This window comes from Ambystoma mexicanum, chromosome 1q (assembly GCF_040938575.1).
Source record: "Ambystoma mexicanum isolate Mex_15411 chromosome 1q, UKY_AmexF1_1, whole genome shotgun sequence".
Classification (NCBI taxonomy): Eukaryota; Metazoa; Chordata; class Amphibia; order Caudata; family Ambystomatidae; genus Ambystoma; species Ambystoma mexicanum.
The window spans coordinates 17439030-17461720 of NC_090922.1; the positions used below are offsets into that span (position 1 = coordinate 17439030).

At 45.8% G+C, this 22691-nt stretch overlaps 1 protein-coding gene across 3 annotated transcripts in view; it reads right to left on the reverse strand.

The window, feature by feature from the left end:
* Positions 1-22691, reverse strand: part of NCSTN (nicastrin) — a 1205995-nt gene that overhangs the window by 854290 nt on the left and 329014 nt on the right. For all 3 annotated transcript variants that reach the window (XM_069635427.1, XM_069635426.1, XM_069635429.1), the window contains 2 exons: positions 3575-3720; positions 3145-3295 (listed from right to left, as the gene is read on the reverse strand). In XM_069635427.1, the coding sequence (XP_069491528.1) occupies positions 3145-3295; positions 3575-3720 (297 nt within the window). The remainder of the gene's footprint in view (positions 1-3144; positions 3296-3574; positions 3721-22691) is intronic.

Consider the following 22691-nt stretch of genomic DNA (forward strand, 5'->3'; position numbering starts at 1 on the left):
CTTTTTGGGTCCTGTGTCTGTTAGGGGGTGCCCGAGGAGCATATATCATTGTCTTGATGGATTTGTTGTCAGAATGGCCTGAGGTGCACATTGTGAGGAACATTAGCTCACGTAGGATAATACAATTTTTCAGTGTTCTGGAGAGAGTGAGATTTCCGAGAACATTTGTGTTGGATAATGGCTCCCAGTTTGTGGGTAGAGAGATGCAGGTACCTCTTGAAGATAATGGCATTGAACACTACCACTGCCCTCTATAATCCCAAAGGTAATGCAACTGTTGAAAGATTCAATAGAACCTTGATGGAGGTGATTAGAATTGCCATTGCGTTTGGTGGTGATTGGGAGCGGGCAATTATGGAGTGTGTGGTTCAATATAGAGTTGTACCTCACCAGGTGACGGTGTTTCACCATTTGAGGCTTTGCGGAAAAGGGTGCCGAATTCTAGGTTGCATCCCTGTTGGATGAAGAAATTTGTGCAAGTGCGGGGAGAATTACAAACAGGGATGTTGCAGGAGAGGATGTTGAATGCGCAAGAGAAGTCCAATGCGAGGTATAATGAAAAAAATTGCGTGAAGGATTGATTGTGTTTTGAAGGAAGGGGTGCTGGTCAAGTTAAGCAAAGGAAGTAGAGTAGGTAAAGGAGTGGTCAAGTACTCAGCTCCAATAAAGGTGTTGCGAGATCTGGTTAACAAGTTTTGTTGACTAATGGTGAGAGGTGGAGTAAAGAGAGTGTGTCTGGTACGAGATGTGATGGTGGTGGTTAATGGTGTTGTGTAGAACACCATGTCAACTTAATGCTCATGTATATAGTTAGAGGAGAGGAGGTGTGTTGTATTCATGTACATAGTTACAGGTTGCATCCATGTATATAGTTACAAGTCATGTTATTCACCTACTATATTAATCCAATGTTGTGCTTTGGAATTGTGCTGGGTGTTTGTTAGGCAAGATTGTATGCAGTACCCTTTGGGTGCACTACAACAACCCTGACCTCCTGGCAATGGGAACCCAACCTTTGGTATAAGTCTGCACTACACAAGTTGGTAACGTGTTGAGCAGCCAGGCTCATCTCAAGAGGGGTCAATGTGAGCTGTAGGGGAGTTACACAGAGATTCACAGTGACAAGTATTCAAATAAACTCTTACACCCAAGGTTTCTTGATTAAACAATTATTGATTTATTTAACAGTCAGTTAGAGTAAGCCTTCTTCAGAAGGCGGCAATATAACAATAACACACAAATACACTCCAGGATACACACTCTTAATATTTCTAAATCGGTAAGTACAATTTTGGGATGGCACACAGACACTTCCTACACCCTCAGTTGACTTTAGTACTTAGGACACTGTGGACATTAATATACCACTGTTTGCATTTAGAATCAGACTTAGGAGTATGCCAAATTAAAATATTATTAGAACAGAACAAGAGATTACACATATTTTGAAGGAGGTAAGTACTTTTGGTAACCCCCAATGCAAAGTCAGTTCACCCCTTCCTGGAAAAGACCAAACACAATGGGCCTCATTATCAGTTTGCCGGTCCGGGAACTACGGTACCGGTAAGCTTGCCGGTACCATAGTTCCCGGACTGGCAAACTACGAGTTGTGCTTGCGGGTGCCTTTCTGCCCACCAGGTCGGACCTTTGCAGGCAGAGCGGCACCTGCAAGCATAGCATGTCAGATGCACCGGCTCCGTTATGAACGGTGTGAGTGCATCCAACCTCCCCATTCCCATTCAGTCCTATGAGGCCAAATGGGAAGCATCTTTTTTTTCCGGCGCGCGCAAATGGGCAATTACTGGGTCCGGCAGGGCCGTAATGACCCGATAATTGCTCATTTGCGGGTGCCGAAAAAAAATGACACCGGCGGCAGCCGTGCCTGTATTACAGGCACGGCTACCGCGGATGTCATAATGAGGTCCAATGTCAGAGGGAGGGAGAGTCATTCAGGGAGCCAGGCTAGGCCAAAGTCATTTGGGCAAAAGTCTAGGTGAGCTGAAGCACTTCTTGCAGGTAAGTAAAAGTCTTGCACAATGTTTTAGAAGTCTTTGTAGAATAAGAAGAAATCAAAGCAGGACCACAAGCTGGTTAGGCTTGTGAAGTAAAAAAGCCGTTAGCAACTCTACAGAGTAACCAAGACAAGTCTCAGCAGAGGACAAGTAAGGTTACAAGAGGCAAGTTCTCTTAGACTGTACAGTACCTTTAGGTTGAAGAAAAGTGCAGCAGATGGATTCTGTTCCTATGCAGCTTTGCAGATCCTGGTGTTCCTGAGCCTCAGTCGTGGGGACAAGAGGAAGGACTTCTGGGACTACTGCACTGCGATGAAACGGTCACCGACTGCAACTGGCAATCTTCAAACAAGTGGCACTTCGGTGTTTCAAGCAACACAGCGGTTCCTGGCTGTCGAGATGGGTATTCCTTGCACCTGGGGTCCAGCACTCTGTTGAGGTGGCTCAGGCTCGGTCAGTCCTGCTTCCTGGGAGTCCGGAGGATCTTCCTGTAGCTCTTGGCCAACTTAAAAGCAACGCACACGATTAGGTGTTCCCCTCCCTGGCTATTCAGTTCCTGCAACAACGAAACTGAGGCAATGGGTGCATTGCATGCAATATATACTAACGTCAACGTCATACTCGGAGGACGGAGGCTCTCGAAGGACACAAGGTCGACGACGCACAGCGCCCTCTGCTGAAAAACGTTTCCGAGCTGCAAGCAGGATATCGGAGTACATCAAAAATGAGGAATACATGGGAGGACATAAACCATTTGAAATAAGTAATTTTAAAAATCAAAAAAAGAGAATATGCCACAAATGCAGAATGCAAGTATAAAGGTAGAATTGAGGACATTTTGAGAATTGTGCAATGCGCATCGTTGTAAATTGTGTAATCAAAAATCTTCACCACAAAAGCTTTATATACATTTGCAAAAATCAATGCTCCCCTTCCTAGACTCTTACAGCTGAAGTCCCTTTGAAGTAGCAGGAATTTTACAATTTTCTAGCCAGCCCATGCTGAGAGACCCCCGGTGGCTGCATCCAACGAATAACAAAAACACATTATACATACAACATGCACAGATTCTGTTTAGTATCCCAGCTTTGAGGTAGAGGCATTACGTGCTATGCCATCACAGTGCACTCACCTGGATTGAGGCTGAAAGTGTTCTGGATGGAGCTGCGTCGCATACAGGTTACTGTGTTGGTGACAGCATGCATGTGAGAGAAGAGCTGCAAAGCACACAGAGGGTACTGCAGAACAGACCCATTTGCTGGGATGTTATGATCTTCATAGCACTAAGGGTGGAGTGAGCAGTGCGTCATGAAGGAATAAAAAGGAAGAATAAACAAAACATTATCGGGTGCAAGTTAATCCACAGTCAAGATTCTGGGTATTCAGATGTAAAACAATACATGGGCAATATTCGTTTAATTTCTATACTAGTGGACCACAACTAAAGATCCAGTTCTAACATTGAGGTTCATTGAGTGGATGTGACCTTTTATCATGCTCGCAGCATATGGCAGGTCTCAATGTTGGAGTATATACTTGTACATCTTGATAAGCAAACATACCTGCTTAATAACTTGTGTCTCATTTTCATCATTAATCAGAAAGATGGGGAACTGGAAGTCCTCATAGGAAAGTCCATCGCCAAAAGGATTCCATATGGTTTGGTTGCAGTGTGCATACTCCGGTCCATAGCTTGTTGAATAGATCCCTGAGGCAAGCAATTAAGACCAATAAATGTATTTATCAACCAGAAAATAGAGTTGCCAATTTACTAAAGTCAGTAATCGTTTAGGTGAAAATTGATCAATACTGTTAATTCATCACTTTGCTGCAATAGCCAACAGGACAAAAAAAGGCATAAAAACAAACTTAAGATCATACGGCTTGGTTTAAAGAGACATTTCTTGTCTCGTTCATTGTAGAACAGAGAAATCACTATTGACACCTCAAAAAAGGAAATACAATGGTCAAATAGGTTTACCCCACAAGAAGGCTTGCAAAATTGAATACAAGAACTAACACATTTTGTCCAATACACAGTTTTTTAAATGTTTTTCTGAATCCAGCTAGGTGGAATCCGATACATTGCAAGGCTTGGAAGGAATAATTGTTTCAAGTGCTATTGTCCTCAAGTGTATGCATTTCAGACAGGAGAACGTCAAACCCGGTTTCCTTTGAGGTCTTGAAACGTAGCCTAATTCCTCACGAGCAGGTTCAGGTACAAAATAAACAAAAACAACATGCACTGGACTAAACAGTGGTGTTCATTAAATTTGCAAGATATTTTTCTAGGCTGCAACAATAACTTGGTGCAGTTTACTGAGGCTGCACCAGTGGTTGCTTAATTGTTTTAACAAGACCACTTGTGCATGAGAGTGTGCTTTCAATGCAAATTACAACTGGCAGGTCTGTTTTTGAGGTGTGGTGGGGGGGATTTGAACAAGCCAGTAATGCCAGGTGGTACTGTCACACTAACCAAATAACTAGCGTTTTAATTTTCTTTGACATTTTTGCCGACAGTACAGAAACCTTGTAAAGTACAAGGAAACAAAAGTGAGCTGCGGTAGAAAGAAGGCAAGTCAAGACAAAGGATGAGAAACATGAAAGATTAAAATAATCAATAATGAGAACAGAAAGAATTACATGAGACAGGATGGGAAAATGCACAGAGAGCGGTTTAGAAAAGAGGAACCAAAGAGGATGATGCGAAGATCAGTGTAAAAGGTAAAAAGTAAAATGAGATGGCGAAGACATGAAATAGGATAAGATAATAAAAGAAAGGCAGTAAGACATAAAAAGAGGAATAACGCATGGATGATTGGATCAAACAATTTGTACAGCAATTAAGGGGACGACAATGCAAGCAGAAGAAAACTGCTCTAATCGTGGAATACCCACTAGCAAAATGTGTGTTCTTGAGCAAACCACTTGATCTCTGGAGACCTCTGTTCTACCAAGTTCAGGACTTCACAATATTATTAAATGATCTATGAAACAGCTTGACAAAAGTGGGAGGGAGACGTAGGACGAAAACGTAGCCTATTTCTTTTTGTATGTTTCCGTTGTCTCAAAAGGTAGACTGTATTCAGTGCCTTTATTTTGTTACTTCTTGCTTTCATTTTTTAATACTTTTGAATGCAAAATACTAACTATTTGCTACCCTAATGAAAGCCATATGGATTAAACAACATGTGGGTTAAATGTATATTAGTGAATAATATCAGGTTACTTTATTTTCATATAGAAATTCATTCCAGATTCCCCCAAATCCAAAGCACTTCAATAGTAGTAAGTATTATCAACGTTAAATGTACTATGCTTACTGACCACAAATAATATATGAGCCGATTGACCTGTCTTTTCACTAATACCACACAGTAATTAACTACCTTTCCTCCCTGGCTCTCAAGATCTTGAAGATGATGCAAAGGGAGGGAGGTTCAGTTGAGCAGACTAATCCACTATAAAAAATAAATTGCCTACGTTAGAACTGTATGTAAGCCCCATTTACATTAGGTTTATTTTTTTTATCTCGGATTGTGAGGAATCTACATCTGTCAAGGCTGTAGAATCTCTGGCTGTTTTGATTTGTATTAATAAAATGTGTGTAATTCCATCTGTAAAGGGGAAATCTGCTAATCGGTTTCACCTTTCATAAGCTCCATGCCAAAAGCATAGTTTGTAGCTGTGAACTGCTACATTAGTATCCTGATCTGCCGCGCCTGCTATACCAGTAGCACATAACAGGTTCAGATGACATTTCACAGCTGTAGTGACAGCAAGTCTCTGCAACACAAGCCCTCATTTAAGACAAACATATAATTATGGGTTTACTGACCTGATGGGCAGATACATCTTAAAATATAAGTCATATCTGAGTTATGGTATGCTGGATGGCATTTCACATAATTTTGCCAACCACAGAAACTTAATATCACATTTGTCAGCTGGTTGTATGTGATCTTATCGAACACAAAAACAGAGTGGTACATAACAGAGTGGATAAAACATCGAAAAACATCACATTTTGTTTTTATCTGGGGGGAGCTCCCCTTTTTCCCAACCTTTTAAAGCCACCCCAACCCAACCCTGCCCCATTGTAACCCCTTACCCCACTACCCTTTATATACTTATTTAAACTTTTCTGTGTTTTTGTACACTCTGAAATTTAACACTCTGTTTTGTTTCCGATAAAATGACTGGATACTGTGTCAGCCTTGTGAGCCCTGCTAAGGTGTGGAAGGAGGTGTATTCTCCTCAGGCAGGCTATCTTGCTAATGCTAAAAGCGCTGCAGCCTTGGGGATTGACTCTGTTTCTTTGTAAGGGCAGGTATCACCCTCCTCAGAGAGACAGCCACATTCACCCATTACAGGGCTGCCAGCTACAAGTTCAAATATATTTATGTTCCCTTAATGGCGGGCTCAGGAATACCCAGACTGAAGTCTGAATAGGAGGATGAGAGCTCGATCCACTGGTGCCTGAAAGGATCAGAAGAAGACGACAACAACAACCAATGGATGCTGGAGGACTGATGCAAGAATCCGCATTTTTCTTAGCCAACTCTCTGATGTTGAAATGGATCCTTTTTCATCGACCTGGGAGACCTCTGCAAGGGTACTTCCTCCCTTTGACTGGTGGGACCAACCAGTCAGAGGTCCTGCAGAGGTTGATCTCCTTTCATGGGGCGTAGGAGCCTGCATCTCTGCTTTTCACCTTCAAAACCCAGATCCAGCTTTGTTCCGCTGCAAGGATTTCTATGAGTCTTAACACCTGCAATCTTCGTGGGCATCTAGAGGGCTCTGTTGTGACTCTGGAAACACGCTGTGCTGAATTTCACCAGAAGAGGAGCCTGTCGGATGCCTGAAGTCCAACCGCGGAACTTCCTGTGTGCTCTTTGCCCTGCCTGGGATCAAAGCAAGATATGTATCAGTTAAGTCACCTGTGAGGGTCTCCGCTTTATGGTGGTACCAATCCAGGGTGTCCCCTCTGCAGTTGTGCAAATTCTCCAGAGGAACTAAAATACAACCAGTAGGGATTGCCGTCAAAGTCGTGACCCAACGGCTCTACAAGACTACGGCAAGGCAAGTCTTCCCCAGTATTTAACTGTCACCTGCAACCTTTCTGGTTGTTCGGGGGTGTGAGATCCCTTATATCTCCGGAACCGCCTGTCCTGTGCCCCTCATGGAAACTGTGGAACTCCTGGAGACTCCATTGAAAGTTCCATCACGGCTCCTGCCACATCGGACCGATCGAGTTGTTTTCCAAAAGATGGGCGCTGCACTTTAAACTGCTTCTCTTTCTGTCTTCCCGGGCGTTCCTTCGACTGTTGTCTGTCCACTCTCACTCGCCTCTTTGCGAGTTTTGATTGCCGTCAGTTATTCCCTTAGCTTTCTGTCGTTCCATTCCTCTCCCTGTTTCCGGATCTCGTTCCCGGGTTGCCATTTCCTCTCCCTTACTCCGGGTCTCGCCCCGGGTAACTGTTTCCTCTACCTGTCTCGCCTTCTTCAGTTTCGGGGCTTTCTTCTCTCCTTCTCCCTGCGCAGCGCTGTTCTTCATAGAGCCATTTTCCAGGGCTTCATCCTGCTTCATCCAGCCAGTCTGGGATACCATTCACCACGGGCAATCCCGTCTTGGATTCTACCGATGTCCGCCAGTGCTTGACCTCAGTAAAGACTTCAGTCATTCCGTTCTGTATACAGAACACAACGCAGTTGTACCATTCAAAGAACACCTTACCATCTCTAGAACGGATTACCACACCATCCCGAGCTTGGATTCTATCAGGGTTTTTTCAGCCAGGAGGCTTTTTCCCTGCAGAGGGGCTTGCTCCCGGGGAACCCCGCTGTCGGGTGTATTGACATCCAGACAACGTGGCCTCCAGCGGAGCTCGCTCCTATTTACAAGGAAAGAAGACAAAGAAGAAGAGAGGAGAAAAGAAAGAAACATGCAGAAGGAAGAAGACAGACCCACAGGAAAGCTCAACAGAAGATCAAGATGAGGTGGAAGGGTGGGAGGAATCCAGAGTTTGACACTGCTCCCTCCCCATTGGGGTTGCAAAGGGTGCAAAGTCCTGCTCAACTTACCACTATCCAGGGGTGGCCCAATGGGGTGGTGTAGCCAGGTTAGTATTTCCGGGGGACATGCTCTTATACCGCAGGGATGTAGCGGATTCCCAGAACTCTACAGCCTAACCTAGGCACCTTAAGTTACCTTTCTGCAACTACATTTTTTTCTGCACACATTGCCCTCTTTGTTCCGGATTCCATGGCTTGGAGTCCTTCCTAGGCTACTTAGGTTCGACTGTCAATAGCCTTTTGTAGGTCACTTAAATACTTCCAGAGACTATTTGCTATTTAAGGATGGACTTCGGAAGCTAGGTGTATGGTGGTGCTATGTTATCTGTCTCTCTACTTTAACCTAAACATATTATTTCATAAGTGTTTGTGATACTGAGGTAGTGGACAACCCACAGTGTGTTGACCAAATGGGAGCTATAAATATGAATATATTACTATCAATGTTTATAGTGTGCCTTAGTGTTAAATGGATTTCTAAACTCTGGCGTGGGGGCAGAATTTAGGAGGCTACCCTAGTTATAGTGAACATGGAAAACGTCTGGAAGCTGTAGCCAAACAAATAAAAATAGCATGGAGAGTGGCCAAGGCTAAATCTCAGAAGAGGTGACTGGGGTCAGGGGTCCACAATGTATCCACACAGTGAAATACACAAGGATTGCACTTAGTAAGTATAAAATAATACATCTATTAAAGCCCCAAAAACACATTAAGAAAATTATTTGGAACATGTATTAATATCACACAATGATAATAAAATGAAACATACATCCAATCACAGTTAGAGCAAAGTAAACTGCTAAGCCCCCAACACAACAATGCCTGAGGTAAGTAGTTAACAACTGCACCATGTTAGGGAGACATTTCATTTCTGTGCCAATTTCCTCCCACCTTAGAGACCCCAAGCTCTTTAGCTCGACCTACGACTTTTTAATTTTAGTTCCTGGGTGAGTGGGACCTTTTTATCAGTCCCTCATGTGTTTTTTCCTGATTAGGATTTTATGTTTTCACTGTTTTTGGAGACTGACAAACTCCATAGGCATGTGCCTTTTGTACAGTGACACAACAGCATCCTCAGTGCAGTGTCACTGAGAAGTCCTTTGGATTTCTCTCAAGGTTTAAATACGTTTTCTTGGGTGAACTACTGTTCCCAAGAATAGTAAGGTGAAATTGATGTTACTTACCTTTTTACTTTGTTGGTCCAGCCCACACCATTTTATGTGGAGTGCTGGGGGGTTACCTAGTAGCCCGTTATCCTACCTTTGTTACGTTCACATGGTCTCTTCTGGGAAGTTGGGGCACGGTTGCAGCCCTAACTGGAACTGGCTCCACCGGGACAGGATTCATTCCCTGCTCCTGTGTTGTGGACTGCTCTGGTTGTTGATATTGCCCCTGTGAGGATACGAGAGGTTGTGAGAATGCTGTGATATGGCTGTAGTTTCCCTCGAACCCTTCTTCCCAGAATGTGGTGAGCATGCGTTTACCCATATAGTCTCACCTGTTTATTTATGAGAGTGAGCTCTCCGTCCTGCTTCTCAAGTCCAGGGGCGCCTTAAATGGACCTAGTTCCTTCACTGGTCCATGTGCGTGTCAGCCCAGACCGGCTGTGACTGATCCACTTCTAAGGTAAGTGTTCTTCAACAATGATTATTGTCTGTATTCTTTTACAGCGTCTATTGTTCGTATCTCTTGTAATGTCTTTCCTTCTCCCCAATAGGTGATGAGAGGCCCAGCGGAGTCGCGTTGCTGGAAGTGAGCCCCAATGGAGTCCTGAGGAGTTTACAATGTCCTAAATAGATGGTAAGTTTGGTTCTATGGTCAGCGCGAGGATTGTGTTGCGCGCGACCTTACCGTATGTCTTTGTGTGGTTTCTACCCTTATTTGTCCTTTTCTACTGCAGGTATGGCCTGGCAAAGTCAGACGGGGAGCAGCTATCTGAAGATCTGGCGGGTGATGGATGGCTGGAACCGTGAGAATGCTGGCCGAGATGAGCTCCCGTTTAAGTGTTGGAAATCCGGAACAGGTAAGGATGCCCTCCGACTGCGGTGACTGCTAGGACGACGTAAGATGCGCTTCTGGCGATGGTATTGCTGGAATCAGGTAAGATGCGAGTCTGGCGATGGTATTGCTGGAATCAGGTAAGGAGCGCTTCAGGCGGCGGTGAGCGTTACACTGCTTCAGCAGACAAACGCAAAGCGCTGGCATGCGGGCGGGGCAGGCTTAAGTAGCCTGGTCCCAGCCACGCCCCTTTGCTCTGCTTTGTGGCTCCACCCTGCCACTCCCAAAAGATGCTGCACGTGTCGCCCAATGCATTCCTATGGCAACGCCCGGCCTGGATGCACATGGGGGCCTTGCAGGGGATGAAATATCACATGCACTAGAAATAAAGTGTGCAGAGCACACTTTCTCATAAGCCTGGCGCCAAAGGCGCCAGGACTGGGTCCAGCTGGACCCTTTAAGTGTTGGAGCTTGTGGTCCTTGCTCTGTGGCCATGACAACCTTCTCATGTAACATTTTTTGTTACCCTCACTACTTTAAATGGCTGCTGGCAGTGGTTTACATTTTACTACCAGTGTGCTTTTTTTACCACAACCCGAACCCTCAGCTGCAGTACAGCACCCATGGGTGTCCATTTTGTCAAAATGGTCCCAGTCTTCCTTTTTCACCATTTTATATTTGTGAGATCTTTCTTGTCTTTTACTCTGTGCGTTAAGAGCAGCTTGAGGCTGGGGTGTGAGGGTGGGGGGCGCTGTTGAGCACCGACAAGAATGGCTGCTTAGCTTGTGAGCTCCGCACTTGATAATATCCTGGGAATTATATCCTGGGAACCAATATCCTGCTCTCAAAGGACCAAAAAGCCTTGAAACTTGCACAACGCGGACGTCGGTACTTCTGGGCATACAGCCAGACAACTTTCACTGCACTTCATCACCCGAAACAAATAAAAATCCACTTCTGTGCTGAAGACGTTGAGCAGGCCGACGTCAGAGAGGATTCAAGGCGGCGAAGCACTGAGGACAGGAGACGACTAAACGCTGGCCTGAGAAAACGAAATGCTGGTCTAAAATGTAAAGGCGACTCACCAGAGAATCCCTGAATCGCCGGAAAACACTGGATCTGCAGCACTGCACCCCTCCTCCACTCCACTCCCCTCCGCTCCGCTCCGGCCAAGCAGCCACGAACGTCTCTACCGCTGCCCATGGATCGCAAAGCAATGAAGGTGCATAGGCGCCAGAACACGCACGCTCTCCAGCCCTGAACACAACAATAAGGAGACCCGTGCATCAGAGCACTCACCATCCGGCTCTGCCCCTGTCGTCAAGGGACTTTCCACAAAGTGCCCATTGCCCCCACTGGCAAACGCGCAGAAATCTGCCAGATTAAGCACTCTCTCTCCGAGACCTGACCAGTGGAGAACATAAAGGTGGGAAAAAGGGGCCCATGGACACTCTTGCCAATATGTCATGTCCAGTTGAAAGCCCTGCATGCTCATAAGACCCTTCCCGAGCGCAACGGCTGCCACAACCACTGTCATGGACCCCTATATGGTCACGATGCAGGCCAGTTTTGCTGCAGTTAAATACCAAGCTGGGTGACTTTGGCACCACCATATCATCGCTGAAAGCAGAGCTCCAGAAAGAAAGCGGCCGGATTACCACAGGTGAGAACCGGGTGTGGGAACAAAGATACAGTCACCACACACAGTAAGGACATTGAAGATACCAAAAGAGACCTCAGAGCTGTCCATGTAAAGTTTAACGACTTGGAGTCACGGTCACGCCGTAACATTAGGGTGCTGGGCATGGCAGAGAGATCCCTAAATGTCCCCATGGAAACCTTCATGGAGAACCCTTACGCTCCTTGTTTCCAGTTCTCTGCCCAGTTCTTAGTGGAGATGGCACACAGAACCCTGGCCCCACCACGCCAACCGGGAGCTCTGCACAATCATAGCCCACCTTCTCAACTACCGGGACCGTGACCTGATCCTCCAGCTGTCACGTGAAAAAGGAACCCTAAAATACGACTCAGCCAGACTTCACATATATCCGGACTTCTGGACCGGCGTCCAGGCTGCCAGGAGAAATTTTGACCAAGTCAAGCGAGCCCTACGGGAGAGAAAAATACCATACGCCACGATCTTCCCGGCTAAACTCAGGATACAGCATGCTGGCAGATCCCACTTTTTTGAATCACTAGAAGACGCAGCATCCTACACAGAGCAGAACATTCTGATGCCACCCAATAATGACTGAGCCTTCATATATCCGGCATGTTCATCATGATCCCCCTCCAGATCTTTGAGCCAACTTCTAATGGCATATCTCAGGAAGGTCATTTGTGTTCGATCTTGCTACATAGTGCAGATCACGATATTCAATTGTTATAATGCTCTTGGATGGGTTCGCACGTTGCCTCCCACTGCTTAAGAAGGGGTTAGTTAGGGTAACACTGTCAACATTTTTGGGACAGTGAGGGAGGGTGTTGGGGGGTTGAAAAAAATCAAAACTGACTGTTAATCATGGTTTATTCTTTTTTCCTGGCTATCCCATGCTTCTGCTTGACATGGTGATATTAACTATGAGTGATGAGTCAGACCGGACAACTTATTAGACTGCTCATGTGGAATGTTCGAGGGCTAAGCAACCCCAGCAAGGCTTGGAAAATACTATCATACGCCAAAAGGCACAAGACATAAATCTTGATGCTACAAGAGACTCATGCGCTGGCCAGAGTGGTGGACTCATTTACCAGCTGTTTGGGCCCTCAAAGATTTGGCACTAATTATTTGTCACAATCCAGGGGAGTTATCGCCTTTATTCATCATACCCTAGGGTTCCGAATTACTAAATCAACTATTGACCCACTGGACAGATTTGTTATTATCTGGGGGGAAATGTGTGGACATCCCACAAGCCTCATCAACAGCTACGGCCCGAACATCGACGGCCCGACTTCTATCTCAAGATAGTCAAACTAATATCCCCAATGGACAACATCAGGGTACTATGGGGTGGGGAATTCAACACTATACTCAACCCACTAGTGGACAGAACCTTCAGGACTCCCCGAGCTCCGATAAAGGCAGCCCACGCTATTCTTCAGTGCATGAACTATTCCCCCCTCAGACACCTGGTGTGAGATATATCCCGGAATGAGGGGTATACCTTCCACTCCTCGGTTCACGACTCCAGCTCACGCATTGACTTCTGGTTATACATGCCTGTGTCCCATTCACAACGGACTGCTCCATCTTCCCCCGCACTATCTCAGATCACTTCCCTCTGTTACTTGAGATCCGCCGATACGCCAAGACCACAGACCAAGACTATGAAGAATGCCCCCGCTCTCCTCCACGACACGACACTACATTACACTACTAATGCCCCCGCGGGTGTAGCTGCAGGAGTTCTTCAAATGAAATGAGGGATCGGTGGGCTCCACATCCGTGGTATGGGAATCTGTCAAGGTTTGGATACGTGGCCATATACTCTGCCTAACTCATTGTTCACTTTGCACTATACGCCAAAACCTGTTTTGGACCAACACCCAGCTGCAGACGCTTGAGACCACATACGCCCTAGCAACCAAAGAGAAGATACCTGCCCTAATTCACTCAAAACTGGACGAGTTCCACAGACTAGCAGACCGTGAGATCATATACACCAACACGCCTGCCAGATCCAGGAAGTACGGGGAGGGGACAAAGCCATTAAATTGCTTGCTAGATTGGTTAAATCTGAAAACGACATTCAATCGACAACCAGTGTGTGCGGGCAGGGAGCGGGGGACCCATGTGGGGCAATACGCAATTAATCAAGTGTTTCTGAATTGTACTCATCATTGTATGCCAATGCTGATACAGTGTCAGAGCAATGTAGCTCGCTATATCGATTCGGTCCGACTCCCCAGGCTGCCGCCCGCATCCAGCACCGCACTGGAATCCCCAATGACCAAAGAAGAGATAGGGCAAGCGATCAAAGACCTTGCTGCAGGAAATGCCCCGGGGCCCGACGGCCTAATCATAGGTCTGTACAAATGTTACTCAACAGAATTTGCCTAGAAACTCCTGGCACTATGGGAGGAGGCTATCTCGGTTGGGACTACCACCCCCAGTCACTGCGCGAGGCAGTTATCTCAGTTCTGCTGAAGCCTAACAACCCCCACACGAGGCCTTGTCCCATCGCCCACTCTCGCGAATTAATTTAAATACAACATTTTTTGCCAAGGCCATCGCGAAACGATTGATGCCCCACATGAACTACCTGGTACATCCTGATCAATCAGGATTTGTCCCCACCAGATCCACATCCCTAAATTTGCATAGACTATTCTCCATCATCACCCAATTAGATCCCAAGACCAAAGTAATTGCAGCCTCTCGACGCTGAGAAAGCACTTGACTCAGTATCCTGGAACTATGTTCATTGCACTGGATCGTTTTGGGTTTGGATCTCAATTCCTGAGCTACATCCGACTACTATACAACAACCCAATCGCCATGGTCAGAACAAATCTTACCCTCTCCCCCAAGTTCCCCTTACAGAGGCACACGGCAGGGATGCCCCCTTTCCCCTCTTATATTTGCTCTCACTATTGAATTTATGGCAGCACTAAACCGGGGTGTTGGGATAAATGGCCCTCCCCAACTAATCTCATTATATGCTGATGATACTCTATTATACATTAGGGACCCTGAGGTCAATCTGGCTCCCATTTTGACAGATACAAATTCCCCAAGTATTCTGGCTACAAGAGCAACACTTCTAAATCTGAAATTATACACACTACCCACGGTTCGGCCCAAAATTGGCTCCATAATGGGTTTCCGCTGGTCCCCGATTTCGGCCAGTTACCTAGGGGTGATAGTAGCTACTGACTACCAAACACTTTACTCTTCCAACTACCAGCCAGTTATGCTTCAACAGGAAACTAAGCTCAAACTATGGAATAACCTTGCTATATCAGCCTACAGCCACATATCACTGCTGAAAATTGATGGTGTTACTCAAACTGCTCTACCTATTTAGTAATATACCTATATGGCCAGGGAGAACTTTCTTTAATAAACTACGATCCATAATCTCAGCATTTGTCTGGAATAACAGGGAGACTAGAATGAGCTGGGTGAAAATGACAGAACCATTCGACACTGGTGGCCTCTCGGCACCAGACTTTGAACTTTATTATAATGTAGCAAAAGCGCAATATGCAGGATACTGGTTTGCTGATACAGAGGACCATGCACATCTCCGAGTCGAAAAATACGCTGCCTCCCCCACTGACCTCCGATCAGTTATATTTGCAAAACGCTATGCTGACACCATAGCTATCGACTCTGTGGGATGTACTGTGAAGGCGTGGACCAGAATATTTAACAGACTTAACATTACTATCCCATAATGCAAGGCACTATACCAGGATATCACCCACACTTGACCCAGCACTACAGACAACATGGGATCCCCAGGGTCAGCTAACACAGGAGACATGTTCCTGGTTGGAACATTTGTACCACTGGCCGACTTCCTGGCCAAACTGGAGCACGGTCCCTCTAAGGGGATACAATACCATAGGAGGAGAGTGGTATGTTGACATCTTTGGCCCTCATTCCCATCTGAGCCGATAGCTCACCCATTCATAAAAGCCGGCATCTTACCACTGCGGCACATCGGCATTATACAAAAGAATACAAGCCCACACCCCCTCCTATAACCACATGAAAGCCAAATGGGAAAGTGACCTAGGCTTGACTTTTGATGACACAATGGACCAGATACTGTCAGCTCACTGTCAGAGACGAGTAAAAACACAGGAGTAAGAAAGAGTACACAATTGCCTGGCACTGGGACGAAGAAACGCAAAGAAGCTATGATGAGCTGACTCGGACATCAAGGAAGGACTGCTACTATGAACTGGAATTGCCCCACAGTAGCATCATAAAAATGGGAGGAGCCAGTGAGCGACTCAGGAGTTTAAAACCAGTTGGAGAGAGGCTGGTAACGCTGTTCTCAATGTGGGCGAATCGCTGGAGTCTAGCAGTGCCCGAGAAGCACTGTGCGTTGGGTAGACCAGACTAAGCTTGCTTGGAAATAACAGTACCTAGTGGGACATTTGAAAAGCAAGTATTGAGGAGAGAAGCCGTGGTTGGGAACTGACCAAGCCACAAATGGACATCGAGAGAGATTCCTTAGCTGGTAGTTGCTGGGAAGGAAAAGGAAAGACAAACCCTTTCCACGCCGAGAACAGACAGGGATAAGGACACTGAAGAATGTCGGAGAGAGAAAGCAAAACAGCAGCAAGAGCAATTCTAACAAACCACGAATTAACGCCAAATATAACTGCCAACCCTGCGACGCAGTCCTATTACACTGCAGGTAACAGGGAGAGCGGTAGACCTGCGGGACAAGGCATATATAATGGGAGACAGAATAATTTCCCCAATGCTAAAACCAGAAGTGAACTTAAAGATTCAAGTAACCTTACTCGACCCAGTGAATGTGAATACAGTAAGAAGAGTGAGCATCACAGAGAGCCTCCTCGTCCGAGTAAAAACAAATATTTTAAGACGAGTGAGTCTTGTTTAGAAACACAACATATTGGTCCTAGTAAAGATAGTTTATAAAAGGAGGGAAACAAGTCATTGAGTGCAATACACAGATCACAGTGTTAAGAATACCACAAATGATAATCAGCAGTAATCCCGGAGTTACAGAATTGGAGGAAATGGTGTCAGGATAAGCACAAGTTTCAACAATTGTTGAAAGGAGCAGAGTAAATAAATATTCAGTGACTTGAGCAACTAAAGAGAAATTTGAAAGCTCAAACTGAACTAAAGAAAGGGACATTAAGAAATCCCTTGAACAGACTGGTATACGAAATAGCAATAAGCTATCTGAAAATCATATACTGAAGAATACGTGTTGGCAAAGTAACCCCAGGAGAAGGGAGTGATTCTCCTTCAGTAATTTAGAATAAGTGGCAGAGTGAGTAAAGATTAGCTTTTGTAGGGAAGGGCAGACTTACTTTGGACGTTATACCAGACAACAAGCACCCCAGTTTAGTTGTGTTAGGTAGCGATGCCCATATAATAGGGAAAGTTAGGGATTTACTTTCAATAAACATCCTTTGACATGGAAAATAATGGTCTGCCTTCTTCTTCTGACCTACCACAGCAGCAGCTGCCCCCGTGCAGGCCTCAAGTCATCCACTTCAGATCTATGGACCGGACTCCAGGGTCGGGAGAGGTGGAGGCGAGAAGCCCGGTGTCATGCGTGGCTCTGGGGAAATCGCCTGTCTGTTCCGCGGTGGGGGTGAGGAAGATCAGCGAAGGCGTGTGGCCCTGGGTCTGCGTATATCTGGATTCCATATCTGGGCCAGCGGGCTGCACCAGAACCGTAGTTCCAGTGGGCGGTGATGCTTGGCACACCCAGTGACTTTCCTCCACCATTGAGCCCATGGCTCCAGCCAGGTGAGGCACACTGGACCCATATCCGTGCCTTTTGCAGGCGTAGGTGAGGATCTCTGGTCACCTTCCGGAGTGCTGCTCACCAGCCTACTAGCTAATAACTAAAGCGGTCTCCCTACCCTCCAGCCACTGCTCAGGCTGGGCTGGGCCTGAACAGGAGGAGAAGACACCCTAGAGTACGTGCTGATCCTATCAACTGGAAGCCTGAGACAATTCTGCACTAGTGGTGTATTGCTGCAACCCAATACAGTAATGTACGGGAACTTCTCCCTCTTAAAATGCTGGATTCCCATCCATCATAGCTTTTCAGAATTAAGGAATAGAGGAGAATTCAGCCCATCTCGATGCCAACAAAAAAGTCCTCCAGGAAAACAGACCATTTCAGCTTTCTGGCCACCAGAGAAAGTCACTACAATGGAAAAAGAAAGGGACCAAGCAACTTGGGTACAGCCCCAAAGGCAGAAGCAAATAGTGCCCCCATTACGAAGCAGGACATCCAAGATAGCTTTACTTCCCTGAAATAGGAATTTACATTCTTGGTCAAATTCAAAATCTAAAATGCAAGTGCAGATATTCATATGTCACTTGCAGAGCTCTCTAAAGATTTTAAGCAAATAGACACTCGGATAGGGGATACTGAAAACTATGTTCACTCTCTGCAAGAAGACATCATCCATCTCCAAGGTGAACAACCAGAGACTAAGCGAAGGATGGAACTCTGACTTCAACCATCGAGCACTGAAGGGAGAGCATCAGGATCCAGAGCCTTGCTCAAGGTACTGAAGGCTCTGATACAAAGGGCTGGATGTGCAGGATATTCGGAGCGGTTTTCCCAGAAACAGCAATAAAGGTTAGAACACTGGATAGAATCCACAGAGTGGGTTCAGTTCGGAGGGGATCAAAAGCTAAGCCCAGAGAGGTCATATTCAAGTTACACACCTTACTCTGGCCAATTCACTTCTAGTCTTTCAAGATTACACGCTACAGAAAAGGCACTCCTTCAGGGAGATTACCAATAAGCTGCAGAAGTCCAAGATACAATATAGATGAAGTCTCCCATTCAGCCTACTGTTCTCCTGGGAAGGGAAGCAAATCTCTTGTACTACACCAGAAGAAGCTGCAATAGTGGATGCGCCTCAGCCCAGCAACAAACGTAGACTATCACACTGTGATGGGAAGCACTGGAAAAGAGTACCAAGTGGACTGCAGAGAGAGTGACCCGACATGACTTGAGGTAAAGTGAAGCTACTGGCGAAAGCAGACTTCACACCTAGGAACCTACGCCAATAATTCCATGGTGGTGGATTAGCAGGGTGTCTGATCCTAGGTCAAGATGGACAGCACTCAGAGTATCTTCTTTTTATTTTCTACTCTGTACACACAACAGCAGCCGGACTCAGCGGTAACCTACCTGCCAACATATGGCCCCTATACAATGGTTTATTGTTAGAACATGTTTTTCAGATGGGTTTGATTATAATGCCAATCTCAGTATGGAAAAAACTTCCCGCTATGACTCTTCTCCCTCCCGGCTCAAAATGCCCAATGGAAGCACTACCATTCAACTTCCATCATCAGCAAGAATCTCAATTTATGCCGATTAAGTTAGACCTGGAATGTAAGAGGCCTTAACTCCCGGAACAACAGAGTCAAGCTATTTACTAGACTTAAGAAAGATGGGATAGCTATTGCATGGCTCCAGACACATTGATTATGCCAGGATAGAACAAGACTGTTCTAGATACTATCCATCCCAATTACATGCCTCAGCAAAACAGAATAAGATGCTGGGTTTGCATTCTACTAAGCCAAATAGTTAAAACTAGGGGAGAGAATGGTGGATAAGGATGGTAGATCGGTCAGGGTTTGAAATGAAGATTCCAGGAGCTGGAGCCAATACCAGCTCTTGGGCTCTCAGGCATCACCCAGTAGGTAGGAGTAATCAAAGGGACCCAGGAGCGAGTAGACAACGCACTGTCCAAAATCTTTTTTTAATTAATATTCTTAAACACACAGTTAATATCACATATGCATGTTTGTACGACACCAGTTAGCCTGTGGAGCCAAAATGTGCTTCTGGTAGCAGTTTGTTTCAAACTAACCAGGCTCTCCTAGGGAAGATGCAGGAGCTAAATAGCTCCCAGCAATTATGAATCCTGTACGTATTCGCTAAAGGAGAGATGAATGGCATTGAATCATCTGGCCTCAATATATGCTCCAAATGAAGGCCAAAACGATTTTATCCATTCTGTTGTGAAGTAGCTGATGCCGTTCTCTATAGGGCACAACATTTTGGTCTCAACTATGCTTCCAGGGGCTTCAACTGGGATACTTCCAAGGCATCTAACTAAACAAAAACCTTACTCAAAGAAGCTGGCCTGGTAGACGCCTCGAGGCATGTTCCCCTCAAGAAAGGGAATATACTTATTATTGACAATCCCCTTGCATTTACTATAGAATAGATGATGTTTGGTCGAAACTTGAGAGCTTAACTATGTCACATTTTAGCTGACGATAACAATAGATCTCTCAGACCATCTGCCTACATAAATCATCCTAGACCTGGGGCAAGGTGAAGCAAGACCCAAAATAAATCTCAACCCTACTATACACTGAGACGCAGTTATAAAGAAATATTGAATCGCTCCAAGAAAAGATCCTTGACAAAAAACCTCACTGGATAAGGCAGCTGCCTCCCCTTCGGCATCTCAACCCCACCCCCTTGACCTGCCCAACCTCAGCTTCCAACCTATTTCAGTCACAGATGCCATCCACATTGTCAACATCCTTAAATCATCACATGCAAGGGTGACATCTGTCCCACGACTGTGATCAAGGAATGCAGAGAACCATTAGCTCCTTTCATCAATGCTCAATCCCATCCTACCTTAAGGCTACCTGGGTCCTCCCTCTACTAATAAAGCCTACCATAGACCCTAACATTCCTACAAACTACCGCCCCATCACGACCTTTCCATTGCTCTTAAAAATCATTCACTGGGCAGCCTATCTTCAGATCCAAACCTATCTAGAATGCCACAACCTTCTGGGCTTGCGCCAATCAAGCTTTCGCCCTGGGTTTGGCACAGAAAATGCCCTTCTAGACCTGAAGAATCAACTAGATGAACTCAAGGTCCCCAGCACACAGGCCCTCCTCTTGCTGCTAGACCTGTCTGCAGCATTTGACTTGGTGGACCACCGAATCCTCTGCCATCACCTCACCTCAGCAGCTCACTTTTCCCCAGAGCCTATCGCCCGGATATCCTCATTTCTTTCCGACAGATCAAGGAGAGTCTTTTCAACCTCAGCCGCAGCACCACCAGCCCCGGTCACATGTGGAATCCAGCAAGGCTCATGCACATCCCGACCCTACATAACATTCAATAAAAACGCTCTTTGACTGCCTTGATGCAAATTGAGCATCGTACACGAACTACGCTGATGATACTCAGAGCCTCCTCCGACTGACTGGGGACTACAACACTGACAATGAAAACTTACAACCTATCACACTATTCAGACCTGGATGGCAACCCATGGATTCTGTCTGAATGACAACAAGACTGAAATTCTTGTGGTAGGGACGGTAAGGAAAGCATGGCTTCAACAGTAAGACAAGTGACCACATTTCAAGAGTGTTTACTGAACTTCAATTGGATTTGGAAAAACACCTATCTAATTCTAAATCTAAAGCTGGGAGCAAGCTACGACCATCAAATAATAATAACGCAGTCCTAGTGCTGTCTTGTCAAAATAAAAGGGCCTAGACTACAAACTATTGCCAATCCGTACCTCTAAATACAAATAGTGTAGGAAACAATGTTATACAAAAGAAAAGTGTTCAAGAAAGGATATGTCAGGATATTCAAGCCGTTGGCTTCCCTTCCCCACGTTTTCAGCACGGGTTAAGGCGGCACACTCAAGCTTAGCACAGTCTCTGGCTTCTCTAGAACGAGGGTGCAGTTCAAAACTTAAAAATCATGGCCTTCTGTGCCAAAGTCTCTTTGTCGTTCTAAGTCTCTTCTTCCAGAGGGCCTGATGCAACAAACAAATAATGCACACTCCTCTCAGGTGATTTACTGTTCACCTTGGACCCCCCTCCGCTGGGCTGTGATCCACTTCAACAAAGTTCTTATTTTCACATATTCAAATTTTTCTTAGGATTTCCACGTATCCAATTTCTCAGGTGATTTACGGTTCATCCCAGATCTCCCTCTGCCAGGCTCAGATCCGTTCCAACACAACATTTTCAATCAGTCTCCCTCTGCCGGGTTTAGGCCAATATATCTATTGCAACACAAACTTGCTTTAACACAAAGCTTTCAATTGATCGCCCCTCCGGTGTCCCACTCCCAGTCCCCGAAGACACCTCACCCAGGTGATCCTCCTACACTGGTCCATCCCCAGGAACTGGATCCAAAAGCGATGGCCGTGTCCTGGCCACCTGGATGACAGATCTCCTGGGACCCTCCCCCCAAGACCCCTCACCAAACTGAACACTTCTTACAAATCCTTTTCCATCGATGGTATCTCAATCAAGGTTTCGAACAATGTTAAATCTCAACTCTACACTATCACCATCTAGACAAGTCAACGTAATTGCGTCCTTGACTGCGCACACCTGCAAGTTAATCCACCCCTGTAGACCCTTCCCTGTAGATCCGCTCCCTATATGCCCACCAACTCAACATCCCAAACGTCCAGCGCCAGAGAGCAGGAGGAACCAGTTTTCCTGCAAGTGTCTAAAACCTGGAACGCACTAACTCCATCACTCAGATCTGAACAATCGTACTGGGTGTTTAGGAAACTGCTTAAAAATCTGCTGTTCGCAGCTAACCCCTCACCAGAGTGATCAGGGGATCCAAGAACAATGTTCTGTACCTACTACAAGGAACCACATCGATTTGTCTATGAACTCTCCCTTGCCAAGTTTACCGTCAACATTATGTACAATGTCTGCCTTAAATGTATGCATTAGCGCCTTGATGCCTAAGGGTTAAGCGTCTCGGGAGGATAGCTCAGTGCCAACGCGCTCGCCTTGGAAGCAAAACGACACGGAGCAGCACATGTTCGATCCCCGGGTCCGCGCTTAGAAACCTCTGGGTATTAAGCGCGTTATAAATAACCCATCATATCAT